We start from the raw sequence: 15,833 nt of genomic DNA on the forward strand, positions 1-15,833 counted from the left end.
GCTTTCGAGCGTTGTAACTTTTTTTATTACTAACGTAAAACTTGTAACAAAAAGTTAACATCAATACAAACATTCAATCATAATATTAACATTATAAGTAGATCCAGTTATCTTGTTGAATTGACATTTCAGTATGTTGCAAGATATTGATATAACACAAATACATACAAGGGTTAAAAGAGGAAATGCAAAATATCAGATCATTTTAAGTCTATTTCAATAAAAGCTGTACCTGCAATATAGGCACAATTTTTAGTTATATTGTGCCTTTATTATACCTACAGCTAATATTGAGACAGACTGTATTAATTTTTCAAAACTTATCACACTTACATTTTTCATAGCATTTGGCTTCAAACATAATATGAATAACATTTTATGTTAAAAAATCGTTTACAGTAAAGATTATACGCATCGATAACGATTTTGCAGTGCGTTGTCTAAGATAGACGCTTTGCGAAATCGTTGAGACCGACAAAACGTCACGTAGATAATATGAGCGACAGAGAAGTTCTACGAAGCCGAAATCTCTTTCTAAAGTTCCAGGTGTAATAATTCCTGCCGGGTACTGTATATTGATTTCATGAACTCTTAATCATTACTTCTAAATTGTACTCTAATTTAGTGATGATTGAGTCGGAGGGATTGTAGATTTTAATTAGATTACAGATGAATTTCCATTAAAATTTGTGATATAAGTCCAACTATCATAAAATTTATGTACAAATGAAATTATTTCAAAATCATGGTAATTATTAATCGAGGTACGTACCCGCTTTTTCAATGAATTCAAGTTAAAGAGACATCACAAATTAGACTTTACAGGATGACAACTTATGCGTCCAGGTGCGTCAAACGCTTGAACATGGGGCGCATTCTGCGGCGAGGCGTGCAGCGTGCGGGCGTGGGAGTCCAGACGCCATTGTCACTCGGAATGCCTGCGTGTAAGAACATGTAATTGACAAGAACGCTGCACGCCCTGCCCCGCCTAGCGCTCAACTAGCGCTCACCCAAGACTAAGATTGAAATCTATAGCGTGTACTTTGACTTTGCCTAAACGAGACTTTACGCCAGCGGTATGGCGCTATCTGTTTTAACTAGTGGCCGGCATATGTTGCGCAAACTGAGAATTAGAGTGGCCGCGTCCGAGCCACAAGCTGTGGGAGTGGTCAGCGCTCGCCACTTATGACCGCGTTTAGTCGCTCGTCTCCCGCGCACATTCGAGCACAGTGTAGTGGGCCGCAGCACAGGGTCGAGGTATCAGATAGCGGGCAGCGTGCGCCTCTCGTGCGCGCTGAGGTCGGGGTGCCACACGTCCACGATGAGCACGAGGCGCGCGCCGCTGCCGTTGTGCCACACCTCGTGCTCGAAGCTGTCGTCGAAAATGAACGTCTTGCCTGTCTGCCACTGCCTGCAAATCAAATCTCAATTTTAAAATGATAACAGGTATAAAATATTAGAAATTTCTAATACCACCAAGTACAGGTGCCGGCAGTAAATATTGCACATCGAACTTTAGAGAGAGATTTCGCCGTCATAGAGCGTTGTCTCTATCACTCATACCTATGTGACGTTTGGTCGGTCTCAACGACAGAGCCTTCTGTGAAACCGTCTCTTTCTATAGTTCGATGTGCAATATTTTCTATCAGGTACTGTATTAATACTAGGCCTACGAAATTACAACCAAAAGGAACGCTTCAAAAGTCACGTAGGTATGCATCGCGCATGTCGGAGATCAATAAAATGAGAACTCACCTAGTTTCCTTATCCACTCGTATGTAAGTATTTTTGGTGTTGCTGAGGCCCAGGTGCATCCGCAGGCGGCAGTTGGTGGGGCCGACGTGCGCGCGCACGTGCGTGCCCGCCTGCATCGCGCTGAACTTCACCTGCCCGCGCCGGCAGCGCGCCGCCGCCGCCTCGCTCCGCACGATCGAACACGTGACCGGTGCGCGCGCGCAGCGCCCGGGAATCTCCGCGCCCCGGACGAATAAATCCAGTTGCGTCCACTCCCCGCGCTCCTTCAGACCTTCCTTCTCTTTCTCGTACAGCTCTCTCGCCGCTTCGCCCTCTTTCAATATGTCTCGCCACGAGCGTTCCAAAGCTCGAGCTAGATTCACGTACGGCGTTTCCTGTACCGGCCACCAAGGTCGGCTTCTCAATCTTGGCACGTTGTAGAGCGAGCGTTGCGCCGGCGACAAAAAGTGGCCGAGCGCCGCGCCTCGCTTGTGTACTTCGTGAGCTTGTTCAGGTCGACCGAGGAGCAACAGAGCGTCTCCTAGGTGGTAGTAGAAGCGAGGCTCGTTTGCGGGCCCCGCGTCGCCATCGAGAGCTTTATACAAGGCTTTCACCGCTTCCTCTAGTCTATTGTACTTAGTTTTTAACACGAATCCGTGATGAGCCAACGCTACACGGTCATTCGGCCAAAGACGAAGTGTTTCTTTCAGAACTTCGTCTGCGAGGTCTGCTCTGTGAATAAAATAAATTTTAATTAGACATTTATATATTATGTACTTGCGCTAACGATATCTCGGCATTATTAATTTATTATCATCATCTGATCTTTTTGAATGCCTTACCTGTTCGCCATTAGAAACGAAACCGTCAAGTTATTGCGATAGTGGACATCGTCGGGAAACCTTCTTATCAAAAGTCTATAAATCGGCTCGGCGTTAAGATAAGTACCTGGAAAAAAAAAATCAACTTTCAAAACAATGTTCACGCAATACTTTATACTTATAATTATGTAACTATCCCAATTTATTTATTTTTGTACGTAATACTTCTTACAAACTACTCAATGATGGAATTAGTGATTCGTACCTCTGAACTGAATCCTATCAATGGCTCTTTGAGCAACTTCCAGGAGTTTCTTGTCCGAGAGGCGCTCGTTCATCTTGAGGAGATGCAGGTAGGCGGCAATGGCGCGGGACAGCAGGCTGTTGTCTCTCTTGGCCTCGGCGGCCAGGTCGGCGGCGCGCGCGGCCAGCCAGCGCGCGCGCCCGCTGCCGGCCAGCTCCGGCGCGCTGACGCGGCGCTCGCAGGCACTCCACTCGCCCTCCGCAAGTTAGTAACATCACACAAAAATTCACACAAACGCACTCAGTAAACAGGTTGGTAGTAGGATATATTTTTCTCATTCACGAAACGTTTAAAAAACACATGCTTTCAAAGTAAATCTATGGTACTGCACAATACAATATGAAACAAATAAGATTTCTGTCCCAGCATGAAGCCGCAGCAAGCTGCAATGCTGGTTTTTGGGGGAAAGTGTTCATAGACATCAACAACAAACAAACATTCCAACTATATATTTATTAGGCATGCTTTGATCAATTCAAATTATAAAAAGAGATAATGATTTATTATGATTATTATTACAATAAATATTATAAATATTTGCTAATTAAAACTAGATAAGTACTTATTTAGGGTGTGTAAATGAGTAAATCGAATAGGGTGATGCAAAGTCGTCGAAAAATCACCAGGGGAGATCTACGCAGGGTGCGGGCGCAAAACTCAACCGGGCGGTTTCGTCGAAGAGTTATTTGGGAGAAAAATGGCACAACGAGCAAAGATACTAAATTAGTTTAAAGTTAATCTAGCCAATCCTGGAAGTATAATAAATAATTGTTTAAATTGGTGACACTAAAGAGCCACAAGCCGCACCGCTAACGCAACGCATTATTAATGCTAAAATATGAGCTCAATAGCACGAGTCCATCACTGGATAAATGTGGCTCCTGCTGCTACATCACATTGGAGTTATTAATCGATTACAGAAAAGGAGAAGGTTCTCAATTCGTTGGAATCTTTTTATTAGATATTATTACTTGTATTATTCGTAGCTAAAAAGCGTTGCGATCGGCGCGCGCGGCAATTGTTGTAATTGTGATGATTATGATTAGCTTAATTCTAAGTTTAACTGATAAAGTAGCTTTTTTTTCTGAACGAAATTTTTAATATCGGTTCATTAGTTTCAGAGTTTATCGATTACAAAAAACAAATATTTCCTATTTATTAGTATAGATGCGTTCACGCTCGTTCATATAATCGAGTTGAAACTTTGTACAATTTAATCATGGGACTTACAGTTCCGGCAAGTTAATGATTTCAATTTTTCTATTGTTATCAAGTTGGGTAATATACCTGGCGGAGTTCTTCCTGGGCGACGTTGAGTTCTGTCCGCCAATAGGCTTCACTGGGCTCACCCGGCCAGTCATCTTCTATGCTGTTCCCACCGTCTTCTATAGAAAAGAAGTACGATTTAGCTCAGGGCTCCACTTTCATAATGACAACCAAATCTTAACTGCGTTAACTGCGTTCTAATACAATAATTGTTCTAAGTCATCGCAAACTGCCATAGCAACTATGTTTGATAGCACCAGTTGACGATCGCAATATTTTTTGATTTGTTGATACTTTTCTGATATCAGTTAAAGAAATTAATAGAATTTTATTTCATTTAAAATGTACATTTGACGCCTATAAGCGCCTTTGGCGCTAGGCCTGCGGATATGCAAGGTAAGAGTTAAATATGCAAATGAGATTCAGATTCGAAATTGGATACAAAAAAATTGTACCTACTGTATTAGCAGATTGGAATAAACAACGATTTAGAATTCAGTTAAATTTTTTTATACAGATTTCAAATAAAAATGAAAAAAAAAATGATTATCCTAGTTGAATCTCAATCATTGAGCTAAGTTGAAGCTTAACCCCTTTGCAAAAAAAAAATGAGCTGTTTTGATTTTTTGTATTATTGGCAATTATTATTTACTTACTGCTAAAGAGTTTTTTTTTTAATGAATAAAAAGGTACTACTGGCATGGAATGGAATCTGGATCTGGAATCTGGATTCGAAACAACAGGTTCCATTCAGAGAAGGCAAGAACTGATCCACAGAACAACTATTTTATAGTGAGATAACTAAAAAAAAAAAAAACTAGTAGTAGTATGGGGAGCTGAAAGGTGAGCTCTTAGCTGTTAACATACGCAGCCGAGTGACGACGGCCAGTTCGGACCCCTAAGTAATCCGTGAGCACCGGATTGCCCATTTGAGATTTGCAAGAAATTGTGCATGGACACAAGCAAACTGGAGTGGCATTCTATTCTCTGAAGAAGCTTAGATATAAAGATATGGGGGAGGACCGACATAAGCGAGAGAACGTCAGAAGAACACTATGCAGATGTGTGTTCCTCACGGTGGAGGCTTGTAGCTCGGACAGGAGTGTATAAGTGCCCATATTTTTTTTGCAAAGAAGTGAATGTATATGCTATATTTTTACAGACTATACTGTATTTATTGTAGTATAAAGTTAGCTATTACACTCACACTCGGTTAGTCATGCCAGCTATTAGTAGTATTTGGTTTAGTTCATTCATGCCTGCATTCTTATATTGGAAAAAACAAAAATAAACTCCAACAAGTTTTTTTTTACTATGTTTCGGTCCGAAACTACTTGTGTCTGGTTTCCGTCCAAATCTCTCTGGTTCTGGTAGACGACCGTATTTAGCTTCTAGTCGGGTTAATAGCTCGGTGTCATCGACGTCTGATATTTCCTCTTCGTCTTCGATTTCTTCGTCCTCTAGTTCTTCTTCAATTTGCTCATCATCTATTATTTCTACATCCTCAGACTCGGAATCTTCAGTGGGTTTTTGTTCCACTACTGGGAGTGCTTTCTTTTGAACGAACTCTTTTACGGGTTCCTCAATATCTTCCTCTTCTTCTTCTTCGTCTTCAACTTCTTCTTCTTCTTCACTGTATAGCTCTTTTTCTTCATCTTTAGTGTGAACCACTGGAGCTTTCTAAACATAAATTTGAAATTGTGACTCTTACATAGATTATTTAACATGCCATTTTATTGTGATGCGTCACAAAATTAAAAATAGGTTCCTAAAATACTTTTCCAAAACGCATTAATTTTTCATTAGGTATAGTTAGGTGATAACTGTTTTTGTCAACCTAAAACTAAAGCTTCGAGGGTTCCAAACGCGTCCTGATCTAAGAATGCAATTTATATACCAATTTATTTGAATTTCAAACCTTTATTATAGACAGGGCATTTTGAAATTGTGTATAGAACTTTTTAAGGTTAATGTTCTGTATTGTAGTATAAGCATTTGATTGAAATGTACTTACCTCTTCAACCAAAGCCTTCTTTACTACCAGTTCTTCTTCACTGTCGTATTTCACGATAGGCGTAGATTTAGTTACTGGAGCAGGTTTCTTAAAGACCTCCTCTTCAATTTCTCGGGCTATTTGAGTTAGCGGGCTTTCTTGCACTCTTGGAGAAGGTTGTTCAGGTGTAATAGTCATGCGACGGTCAACTATAGGCGTTTCGTCCCTAGTATGCTCTTCGGGTTCAGGAATATCTGTTACGGGGAATCCACTAAGTAACAATACGCGAAAAGGATTTTCTTTAAAAATTCGATACGGTTTTATTCAAATATACTGGAATATTTTATGAATAATTATTTAAAGAAATATAAACAATTTTGTTTTATTGCTATCGCTTGGTTTTGGAAATCCCGTGGGATCTCTTTGAATTTTTGAGATAAAAAGATTTTAGAGCATTGGGTGTAGGATCGGGCCACAAACAATTTTCTGGAAGAGAAATATGTCCAAAATTCGCTTTGGCACGATGCTGTATAATATCGATATCTATATCTATACTAATAAATAAAATCATAGTGACTGTCTGTTTGAACGGGCTAATCTTCGGAATGGCTGAACCTATTTTGATAGGACTTTCACAGACAAGTAGAGGATTAACCAAGAAGTAACATAAGCTACTTTTTTAACCGACTTTCAAAAATGGAGGAGTTGTGTTTTTCTACCTATGCACTGATACTTCCGCGATTTCTGAACCGATTTGCGTAATTTTTTTTAATCGATAGAGGAACTTTGTGACATTGTTCCAGGACTTCGTCTGTGTTGGTGTTAGCTGGCGGGCGTGCTCTGCCTTTTTGGAGTGTTTTTTTGTTAAAACTGACTGGAAAGTGCTCTAAGGGGGTGCCGTGCGTATGTCGGCGAGCGCCGGCACAGACGGGGTCCATACTTGTATAGTTTAACTAACTTGTTACAAATAACTACAAACTTGACATTGGCTAATCTTTGTAAAGCCAGACGAGAGAGGAAAAAAAGGACATTGTTCCATAAAAAATTTGGATTCCAACTCGTCAATCCTGATACTGCAGGGGATCTGACCAATCCACGCGGGTGAAGCTGCGGGCATCATCTAGTATTAAATATATATAAAGGCAGCTAATTATTGCGATTCGTTTCGGCTCAGCACGCCTTGTGGACGCTATCCTTTACCTCGCCCTGGGACAGGTTATTACTTAGTATTATGGTATACGCACCCCTGGGGGCTGTGGCGCGGCGCAAGACGGCGTGCGTGGCGACGAGCAGGGCGCCGCCCACCGCCAGCTTCAGCCAGACTGCAACACACGCGCGCACGCTTTAACCATAACGCTAAGTAATAACTTACAACATAAATCAAATTAACTCTCATCTAGTACTATATTGTTTCATGTGACCAATTCTGTATCTAGTCCTTGATTCGTTTTTTTTTTGAAACAGTACAGAAGTAGATTGATTGAGTAGTAGTAGCGAAAGAGTGAACGCCACTCATAATCTCTTGACAATCAGACAAATCATTCACAATCTGTCTGAAGTCTATCTGAAGAAATCGAGAAAATCTCATCAGAAATTTAATATAGGTACCTAATTTACAAAACTAAAATCTAAAATCCGAGTCTTTACAATGGAAATACAATTTTTTTATTCATTGTTATTAACCTTTACAAAAGGATCCAATAGTTCGAAATAGTTTTTTTAATGTTCATCAGAAAAGATTCATGATTCAGTTACGAAAGAAAAACACGATCTGAGAAAAGAGCGGTTAGAATTTTGTACGAAGACAAAATAATTATTTATTATTCGAAACTAGGTAAATACCGGTTGCGTGGTTGCCAAAAATTGAGACAATTTATAAAATAAAGGCGTAACAAATTACATAAGTGCACCATACAGTTACCTTCCAAGCGATCGAAGCCACGCAACATATCTAATCCCATTTTAATGATCGAGTTCATGTTTGCGAGTTTGTTTGCGAAGTATTATAAATATTCATACGTGCACCGCTCAAGCTGCAGTGGACACAAATAAGCGTGTTTAATGAGCAAGAGGCGTGGGCGAGGAGAAATTACGACACGATATTTTTGCTAGTATACGTAACATACGTTAAATAGTGACTTTTAGACATGTTTTATACAGAATTGGACGTGTAGTGTAGGATATAAGTATCTGGCTAGTGGGCCACTTCTGTTCGACACCTGTGCTAACTATCAAATCGAGCCTCATAGTGACAAATAAACTGTTTTTGTTTCTTTCTTTAAATTATTATATAAAATGCTACAAAAAAAAAGTGCGAAAATTCAGGCAGATTTTAGAACCCTGGAACCTAAACATCATTGTTTGAATCAGTTTAATGCATACATTTAACCGGATAACCGGCACTTTAAACTAGCATAAAAATTAGAGCTTTTTTGTAATGTTAATGTTAAGTTGCTAAGTAAATAATCATAAAACAAGGATATGAAGACGAAAGAATATCAACATTTTATTTGAATGAATAACTTACAATAGATAAGATACCTATTACCTATAGGCGTGAAAAGGAAGGTTTTTAAAATAAATAAAAGAGGCTTAATTTCAATACAAACTTTATTTAAAGAGCTCTAATGCTAGTTTTAAATTATAACTCTGTAAAACTATCTGAGATGGGTAAGGTTAAATGGGATAATTGAGTTGTCCACAATATCTAAAGTAAACCGATTTGAAACGTCTGAAAATAAACTTTTTCTTCAGAACTTCCATAGGGATAGAATACTGATTTGAATACTATCTTTAGACATTAAGTTTAGAGATTGTGTAGAACCGAATTAGCGTCATTATTATATTTGAATAAATGGTAGCACCATAGTAGAAAACATCTGGCTACTGATAAAATCTAGAATCACAAAGCGCATGCAAAATAAGAACAGAAAACACTGACTTTAGCAAAAGTTTTAGATCTTGGAAATATAACTTTCCCGAGTGACACATTTATCTGTCTTCAGTAAAATTGTAGTCTCGATACCACTAGTCTGTATTAATACAAGAACGCTGGACCTGCGATTGCAAACTTGTTTTTGAAGCAACTTGATTTTCGCCATTTTGGCGCTGCTAGCAGCAGTGAGCGTCATGGGAGCGAATTCGGAACTAAATGTTAGTGATGAGACATAGGTCAACATAATGTCAATACAAAGAACATTTGACACAATGTGTCAATTTTGTTCCCCGGTACGCTCGGTGAGGCGCTTCGAATCGGCACAAAAAATAACTATCAAATGAGTCAATTTCAATACTCTATACGATTGTCTTGCCATTGGCATAACTTCATTAAAAACTGCATGCATCAAATATGCTCGCCGTTAATAGCACATTCAGTAGGTACAGTTTCGATGCTGTTATTTTATCAGTGAAGTAACTCATCGCACTCGACTGCAAATCTTGCAGTTCAAATACCAGCTGTCTGCATACACCAGATACATTTTAAGTGCGGAAACCAGCCCAGAGAGAAGACACCAGATACATTTTGAAAGTAGCAAGCCAAAGTCATTGCTTTTTTTTAGCGGTTAGTAGGTACTATGAGGATATAGCAAGCTGTAAAAAACAAATGTTAAAATCAACTCACTTTGCGAACCCTGGGCTGCTTCTTCTTCCTCTCTGCGGAGTTGTTCCTGGCGTCTTTCATACTCCTCTTCTTCGGCTAAGGTATTCACGGGCTTTTCGATAATTTCTTCTTCTATCTGTTGACATGACCAAATTACAAAACAATGTTGCTGCGAAGTAACGCGTGACGATTTTCTCTGATCAGGTAGGAATGCTAATCAGCAGTGGCTAGTTACCATCGTAATCTTTTCTACTTCGTTCTAAATCTTTAATTCTTTCGAAATCGATATCTAGTGCTCGTTATGATCATAAAAAAGGAAACTGTTGTCAAAATTTTAAAAAGTCGTCGCCATTTTTCGTTATGGATCAAAATTCTTTCAAAATCGATATCTGGGGTTTCGTGTGATGTGAAAAAAAGGAACTGTTGCCTAAATTAAAAAAACCGACCAAGTGCGAGTCAGACACGACAGATGGACAAACAGATAAAGTGTTCCTATAAGGATTCCATTTTTCCTTTTGAGGTATGGAATCCTAAAAAATGTCATACAAGTTAACCATTTTTACGACAACTGAAAGAGAGCTTCCGCAATCCGCGCCATATCTTATGAACCTTACTTCCTTTACCTATATTCATTTAAATACATAGAAAGTTGATTTGGAAGCAGTAAGTGAAGCAAAAATTTAAACTGAAATGAAGACACCATGGCGTCGATTTTAAAGAAAATAAATACTGGAACCATGGCGGCCGAGTTTAATTTCTATATGTCTATCTTATAATTTACATTATCTCTAAAAATCCGTCCATCCAGTATTTCATAGTACTTACTTCTACAAAAGGTTTTCCGGCCGGCGATGCTGTAATACGTTCGAGTGGGGGTTCGTCTTCGTCGTCCTCCTGGTCCTGAAGGTCGTCTTCATCATCGTCATCGGCCTCTCGATCTTCCTTTGATGATTCTACATTTCAAAAATAGGAAGGTATCAAAAAAAGCCACAAGATTTCATTCGTTTCGGTTGAATCTATCTGTCTAGTCCTAATATGTATACCAATTTTGATCATTACTTGATCTTAGCTTAAACCAGTTAAATTTTAGTATTATATGTTTCCGAATTGATGAAGTTATTTTACTCTAGACGACTCAACAGATCAATATTAATCGTAACAGAATTTGGCAGCCACATTAGTTCATTTGAGAAGTTGAGAGTTGAGATGATTATTTTTTACCACAGAAGTATATTACAATATACTCTAATGTCATGGCCAAACAGAAATTTTACGCAAACTTACATATAAACATTAAAAAGATGCAATTAAGAAACATTTACCCTGTTCGTCTTCGTCAGCATTTGTACGTGCAACAATTTCATTCCACTCTTCTTCGTCTTCGTTGATCTCTTTTTCTATCTTCTCTATTTCTTCATCGTCGTCTTCTTGTGAGTCATCTTCTTGTTCTTCTTCATCCTGTAAGTCCCATCAAAATGTAAGTCTATCGGCCGAATACTTTAAAGACACACACAAACAAATTAATTGTTAAGAGCATCCTAAATATGTAGCGGCGTGGCTTTATTCTGACGTCTGCCGTATGGAAAAAAAATGCAAAAACAAGTAAATTAAAATGTGAGCGCCTCGTCTTTTAGTATTCAGAGGTTAATTCTTTACTTTCTGTCAAGATTTTCCTCACTGGTGACATTCTATAGTAAAATATCAAAACAGCCTTGTATAATATAAAAATTATGTTTGTATGTCTGTTTGTTAACTATGCATTTGCGCATCTGAGTTGAAACTTTGTGCCTACAATTCTTGTTGGCATTTGCGTGTAATATTCTGACAGCACTATCAACGTGCAGTAGGGGTTGCGCTAGTAGTTCGTACAAAAGGGACATTGCGCATTGCATATTGCACGCACATATAATGTTATACTTTATTGTGATTGATGAGATGTCAGTTGAGTCAGAATATTCTGCCGCTACGCTGCTTCATTACGAGTTAGCGAATAAAGAATTATAGAAAAGCGTATTCACGTCGTGTGTCGGCTAAATCATTTTAACATACATCTATTATTACAACAGTTTTCACACACAATACATTGTTATGCATTTGGATAGGCATATTGCATTTAGTAGTTAAATAAAAATACAATAAAATATTACACATGAACAATTCAAAAAAAGCAATCAACAAATATTTAAAAAATATATTTTCATATACACATTTAAAAAGTCAGTTATAAGTTTTAAAAGAAAAGTTAGTTGGCCAATCAAATTGAAAACAACAATTTGTTATATGGTTAGCGTTTTTAATATCACACGCGTTTCTTAATTAATAGTTTGCACCTCATTTTCCTGTTCATTATCCTTCTGCTCATTGCTTTCATTATCATCATTATCATCACCGTTATCATTCTCGTATATTATTTCATTACCAAAATCTCCGTCTTGATTTAGTTCGTTACTATTATCACCATCTTTACCATATTGGTCATCTTCAATACTCTGATCATCGTTCTGGTCAACGTCGTTATAATTTTGTTCATCAAGGTCATCATCTTGCTCTTCATTGGCGTCCTTTTCGTAATCATCTTCATCATTCTGGTCATCATCATCATCATCATCATTCTGGTCATTGTCATCATCACTCTGGTCATCGTATTCATTATTATTATCGTCATCATCATTTTCGTCATCTTTGTCATTATCATTTTCGTCTTCTTCGTCATCATCATTATCGTCATCATGATCTTCATTGTATTGGTACCGTTTATACCTTACTTTTTCTTCAACCTCCTGTTGTAATTGTTTTGTTATTCAGAAAAAAATTAGTAGGTGCATAATCTGAGACTTAAAAGACTATGCAGGGTGTTTTTTCCTAAATTTTCATTTACAAATTTAACTTACTTAAACATTTATAAATTCTCCTTGACTGCTCAAGTCCATTGTACCTAATACAAGGTGTGACCTTTTCTACAGAGTGAATAACTTCTCCACGGCCGTTTAAAGCTAAACGAGAGTTTATTTTGAGTTTGATTCCTATTAAGTTAATTCGGACGTTAGTAATAATAACCGGGACTGACGATAACATGCTGTCCAACACACGGAGGGTAGGAAAAGGGCCAAAATAGAACGTCCAAAGTCCAGTCGCCCGTGCAGTTACTGACTTGGGCCAACATTGCATCAAGCGAATTTACATTTGAGGGTGGAACATACCACCCTCAAATGTAAATTGCAAAGTAATGAATATTGTTTGAGAAATTTCTTACTCTCTTAAGGTGATTGGACACTGCTACAAGAGCCACCATAGTAGCAACAAGCATTTTTCAGTTCTGTAATGCGAATGGCATGAGTAGCATCGGACTTGCCAGAAAAATTGCCTAAACATAGTTTAAATCAACGTAGAGCTTTGCTGGCGTCATCTCCATTTTCGCATGCCAGATTCAATTGATATCACTCGCATTTTCAGTACTGAAAAATACATGCACCTCTCGCAGCCATGTGCGATCGCCTTAAGAAACAAAAACTGGTTGGGAAATATATAACTCTTTTATAGAACACTACACCTCATTATCGTCATCTTGTAAATTCTCTTCACTCTGGTTATCATCTTGTTCCTCATTACTATCTATTTCATTGCTAGCAACATTTTCTTCTTCATCCTCATCTGCTTCAATGTTTTCTTCTTGAGATTCATCCTGGTCTATTTCATCTTCATCAGCCTCAGTTTCTTCTTCATGAGATTCTTCGTCTTCATGGTCTTCTTCGTCGTCATGATCTTCTTCATCGTCATGGTCGTCTTCCTCTTCATGGTCTTCTTCATCTTCATGGTCTGATTCTTCAATATCATGTTGGTCTTCGCCTTCCTCATCATCCTATGTTTAGCAATGATAAACAAAAACTTACACAAAAATATCTATTATTAAAACATTTTTCCCTATTTTTATTTATTTGTTTTCTAATATAAAATTGTAAACAATATAAGTACCTTAATTTGTACTTATTAGTTGTTTTATTCAAAATTCAAACAATATTATGGACTGTGTTATGGTAAATAATTAATTTTAACAAAATATTTTTTCCTTTCGTTATATCAGTTTACCCTAAAACATTTGTAATTGGATCGAGTCAGCCTTTATGTAAAAACTGTGTGAGAAATTATTTTAAAATGATCATAATCATGTCATATGGAATATTTAAACCATAAAGCTTAAGTGTTAATGAGTACATTAACTATTTCTGTATAGGTTAATGAGTTTGATGTGCTAGTAGAATGACTATCAATTTGACTAATGTTCTAGTTTTCAAATCAAAAGGTTGTTCTGAAATGGTTTAATACAAGGAATGGTATCAGCATTTTTGAATGCTTGGCAAAATGAGTATGTATTCATAACTTCAAGATGGGCATAAATTTTTATTAATTTCTTAATTTCAAATTTATCATAATAATAATCATACAAGAACAGAAGAAACCTTGTGGACTGTGTATTACAATTCATCATTATCAGTGAAGCAGAAATTAATTTAATTGGAATTCAGCCTTCAAGTATGTATTTTTAATATTCCATTGGTGATATAATATGGGTATCTTAAACAGCTTAGTGTTTATTGTACAATTATTCAATTAAGTTATAATTCAACAGATGTCTTATTGTTATTAAGTAGGTTTTACTTACATGATGTTTTAAATCTAATGTATGCTCATCATGATGGTCTTCGTCAGGTGCGTCTTCTAGCCAGCCTTCCAGAACGCCAGAATATCGTGACTCCACTGCATTTGCTTCTACTGAAATGTGCAATAAAAAAACTTGACTACTTTTAAAATTTAAGTGAATCTTTCAGGTAGATACATTAATTTGAATTTATTACCATTAAAATTACATAATCAGTAGATTTTATGACAAATCAAAATATATAGAATGCTAAAACATTACCCTTCCTTTTAGTTTTGTCAGGTAAAAAATTGTACAAAGTCAAATTAAATGTATAGTATTAAGATCCATTCATATTAGGTATTCATATTATGATTACACACAACTTAGCTGACACTATAGTAAAATTCTGAATTTCTAGAAGTCCCAGAAATTATAATGCTTACATTCAGTTAGTCCTCTGTTTTCCAGTATAATCAATCCAATAAGAGTGATCAGTACAGCCAAGAGAGAGAAGAATATGATCTTTGCACACCAATGTCCGCCTGTGCCATGGTCTTGCTGTGAGTGTATAAACACGTCACCCTCGCCTAGCGCCGCTGCCGTACCACGAGGTTCCTCTACACCTAATTCATCTGAAGAAGAAAACATGTAGGTATATAGTGTAGGTATCCAGAAGCCACATTCTTAAGGTAACTATATTTAGAGACAATTTCGTACCTTTCTTTTTCTTTTTATCCTTACGTTTTCTTGGTTGTACGTCACCTGACATGATTTACTATGTTCTGACGCTCTTCAGGCGGCAGAAGATACTTCCTTTATTGTTTCATAACCCTGTGTAAACAATGGGAGTACGATGAACTTGCAAACAAGGCACGGAATGTTAATTCGTCCAAATGCGCAATTTTCATGAATATATAGACTTGTATTGGCGCACGTCGAAATATTAAAATAACCTACATAACAAAGTAGGTATCACTGCTCGTTTCTTGAATTTATTTTAGAATTTAACCTAAAAATAACCGGCGAAGACAGCTGGGAAAAGAGACAGATAGTAGAGGAACAGGGTGAGGCCGGAGGGGTGAATTTGAGCGGGGTAAAAGTGAACTATTCTATGGTCTACGACCTACGACTTGGTTGTTCGTCTGTGATACCAAAAGGCTTTTTTTTTCTCTCATCTGGCTTTACAAAGATTAGCCAATGTCAAGTTTGTAGTTATAATGAGTTATATACAAGAAAGGGAAACTATATAACTAAGTATGGACTTCGCCTGCGCTCGCCGATATACGTGCGGCGCCCTTTTAGAGCGCTTCCCAATCAGTTCCAGCATGGTTCCAGCACCAAAAAACACCAGTGAAACACAAAAACCGGCCACTTTTAACAAAAAGAAAAACACTCTAAAAAGGCACAACACGCGCGCCAGCAAACGCTAACACAGACGAAGTCCTACCAAAAGGCTAAATTATAACTACAGCCTG

The 15,833-nt window shown here is 37.6% G+C and overlaps 1 protein-coding gene across 5 annotated transcripts; it reads right to left on the bottom strand.

The window, feature by feature from the left end:
- Positions 1–749: 749 nt before the first annotated feature.
- On the bottom strand, positions 750–15,461 carry LOC123873971 (aspartyl/asparaginyl beta-hydroxylase). 5 transcript variants are annotated; one of them, XM_045919106.1, is made up of 17 exons: positions 15,316–15,460; positions 15,076–15,189; positions 14,802–14,990; positions 14,380–14,489; positions 13,270–13,578; positions 12,050–12,499; positions 11,042–11,177; positions 10,545–10,672; positions 9,741–9,855; positions 7,363–7,440; positions 6,140–6,372; positions 5,439–5,805; positions 4,147–4,244; positions 2,821–3,055; positions 2,577–2,682; positions 1,756–2,466; positions 750–1,411 (listed from the first exon to the last, which is right to left on the bottom strand). In XM_045919106.1, the coding sequence occupies exons 2-17, from the start codon at positions 15,125–15,127 to the stop codon at positions 1,261–1,263; spliced, it is 3,468 nt and encodes a 1,155-aa protein (XP_045775062.1). In that variant the 5' UTR covers positions 15,128–15,189; positions 15,316–15,460; the 3' UTR covers positions 750–1,260. The 5 variants fall into 5 exon arrangements, with proteins under 5 accessions (XP_045775062.1, XP_045775071.1, XP_045775052.1 ...); XM_045919115.1 differs by having other exon boundaries at positions 6,164–6,372; positions 15,076–15,461; XM_045919096.1 differs by having other exon boundaries at positions 15,076–15,460.
- Between the last annotated feature and the right edge of the window lie 372 nt (positions 15,462–15,833).

Source organism: Maniola jurtina, chromosome 2 (assembly GCF_905333055.1).
Source record: "Maniola jurtina chromosome 2, ilManJurt1.1, whole genome shotgun sequence".
In the NCBI taxonomy this organism is placed as follows: domain Eukaryota; kingdom Metazoa; phylum Arthropoda; class Insecta; order Lepidoptera; family Nymphalidae; genus Maniola; species Maniola jurtina.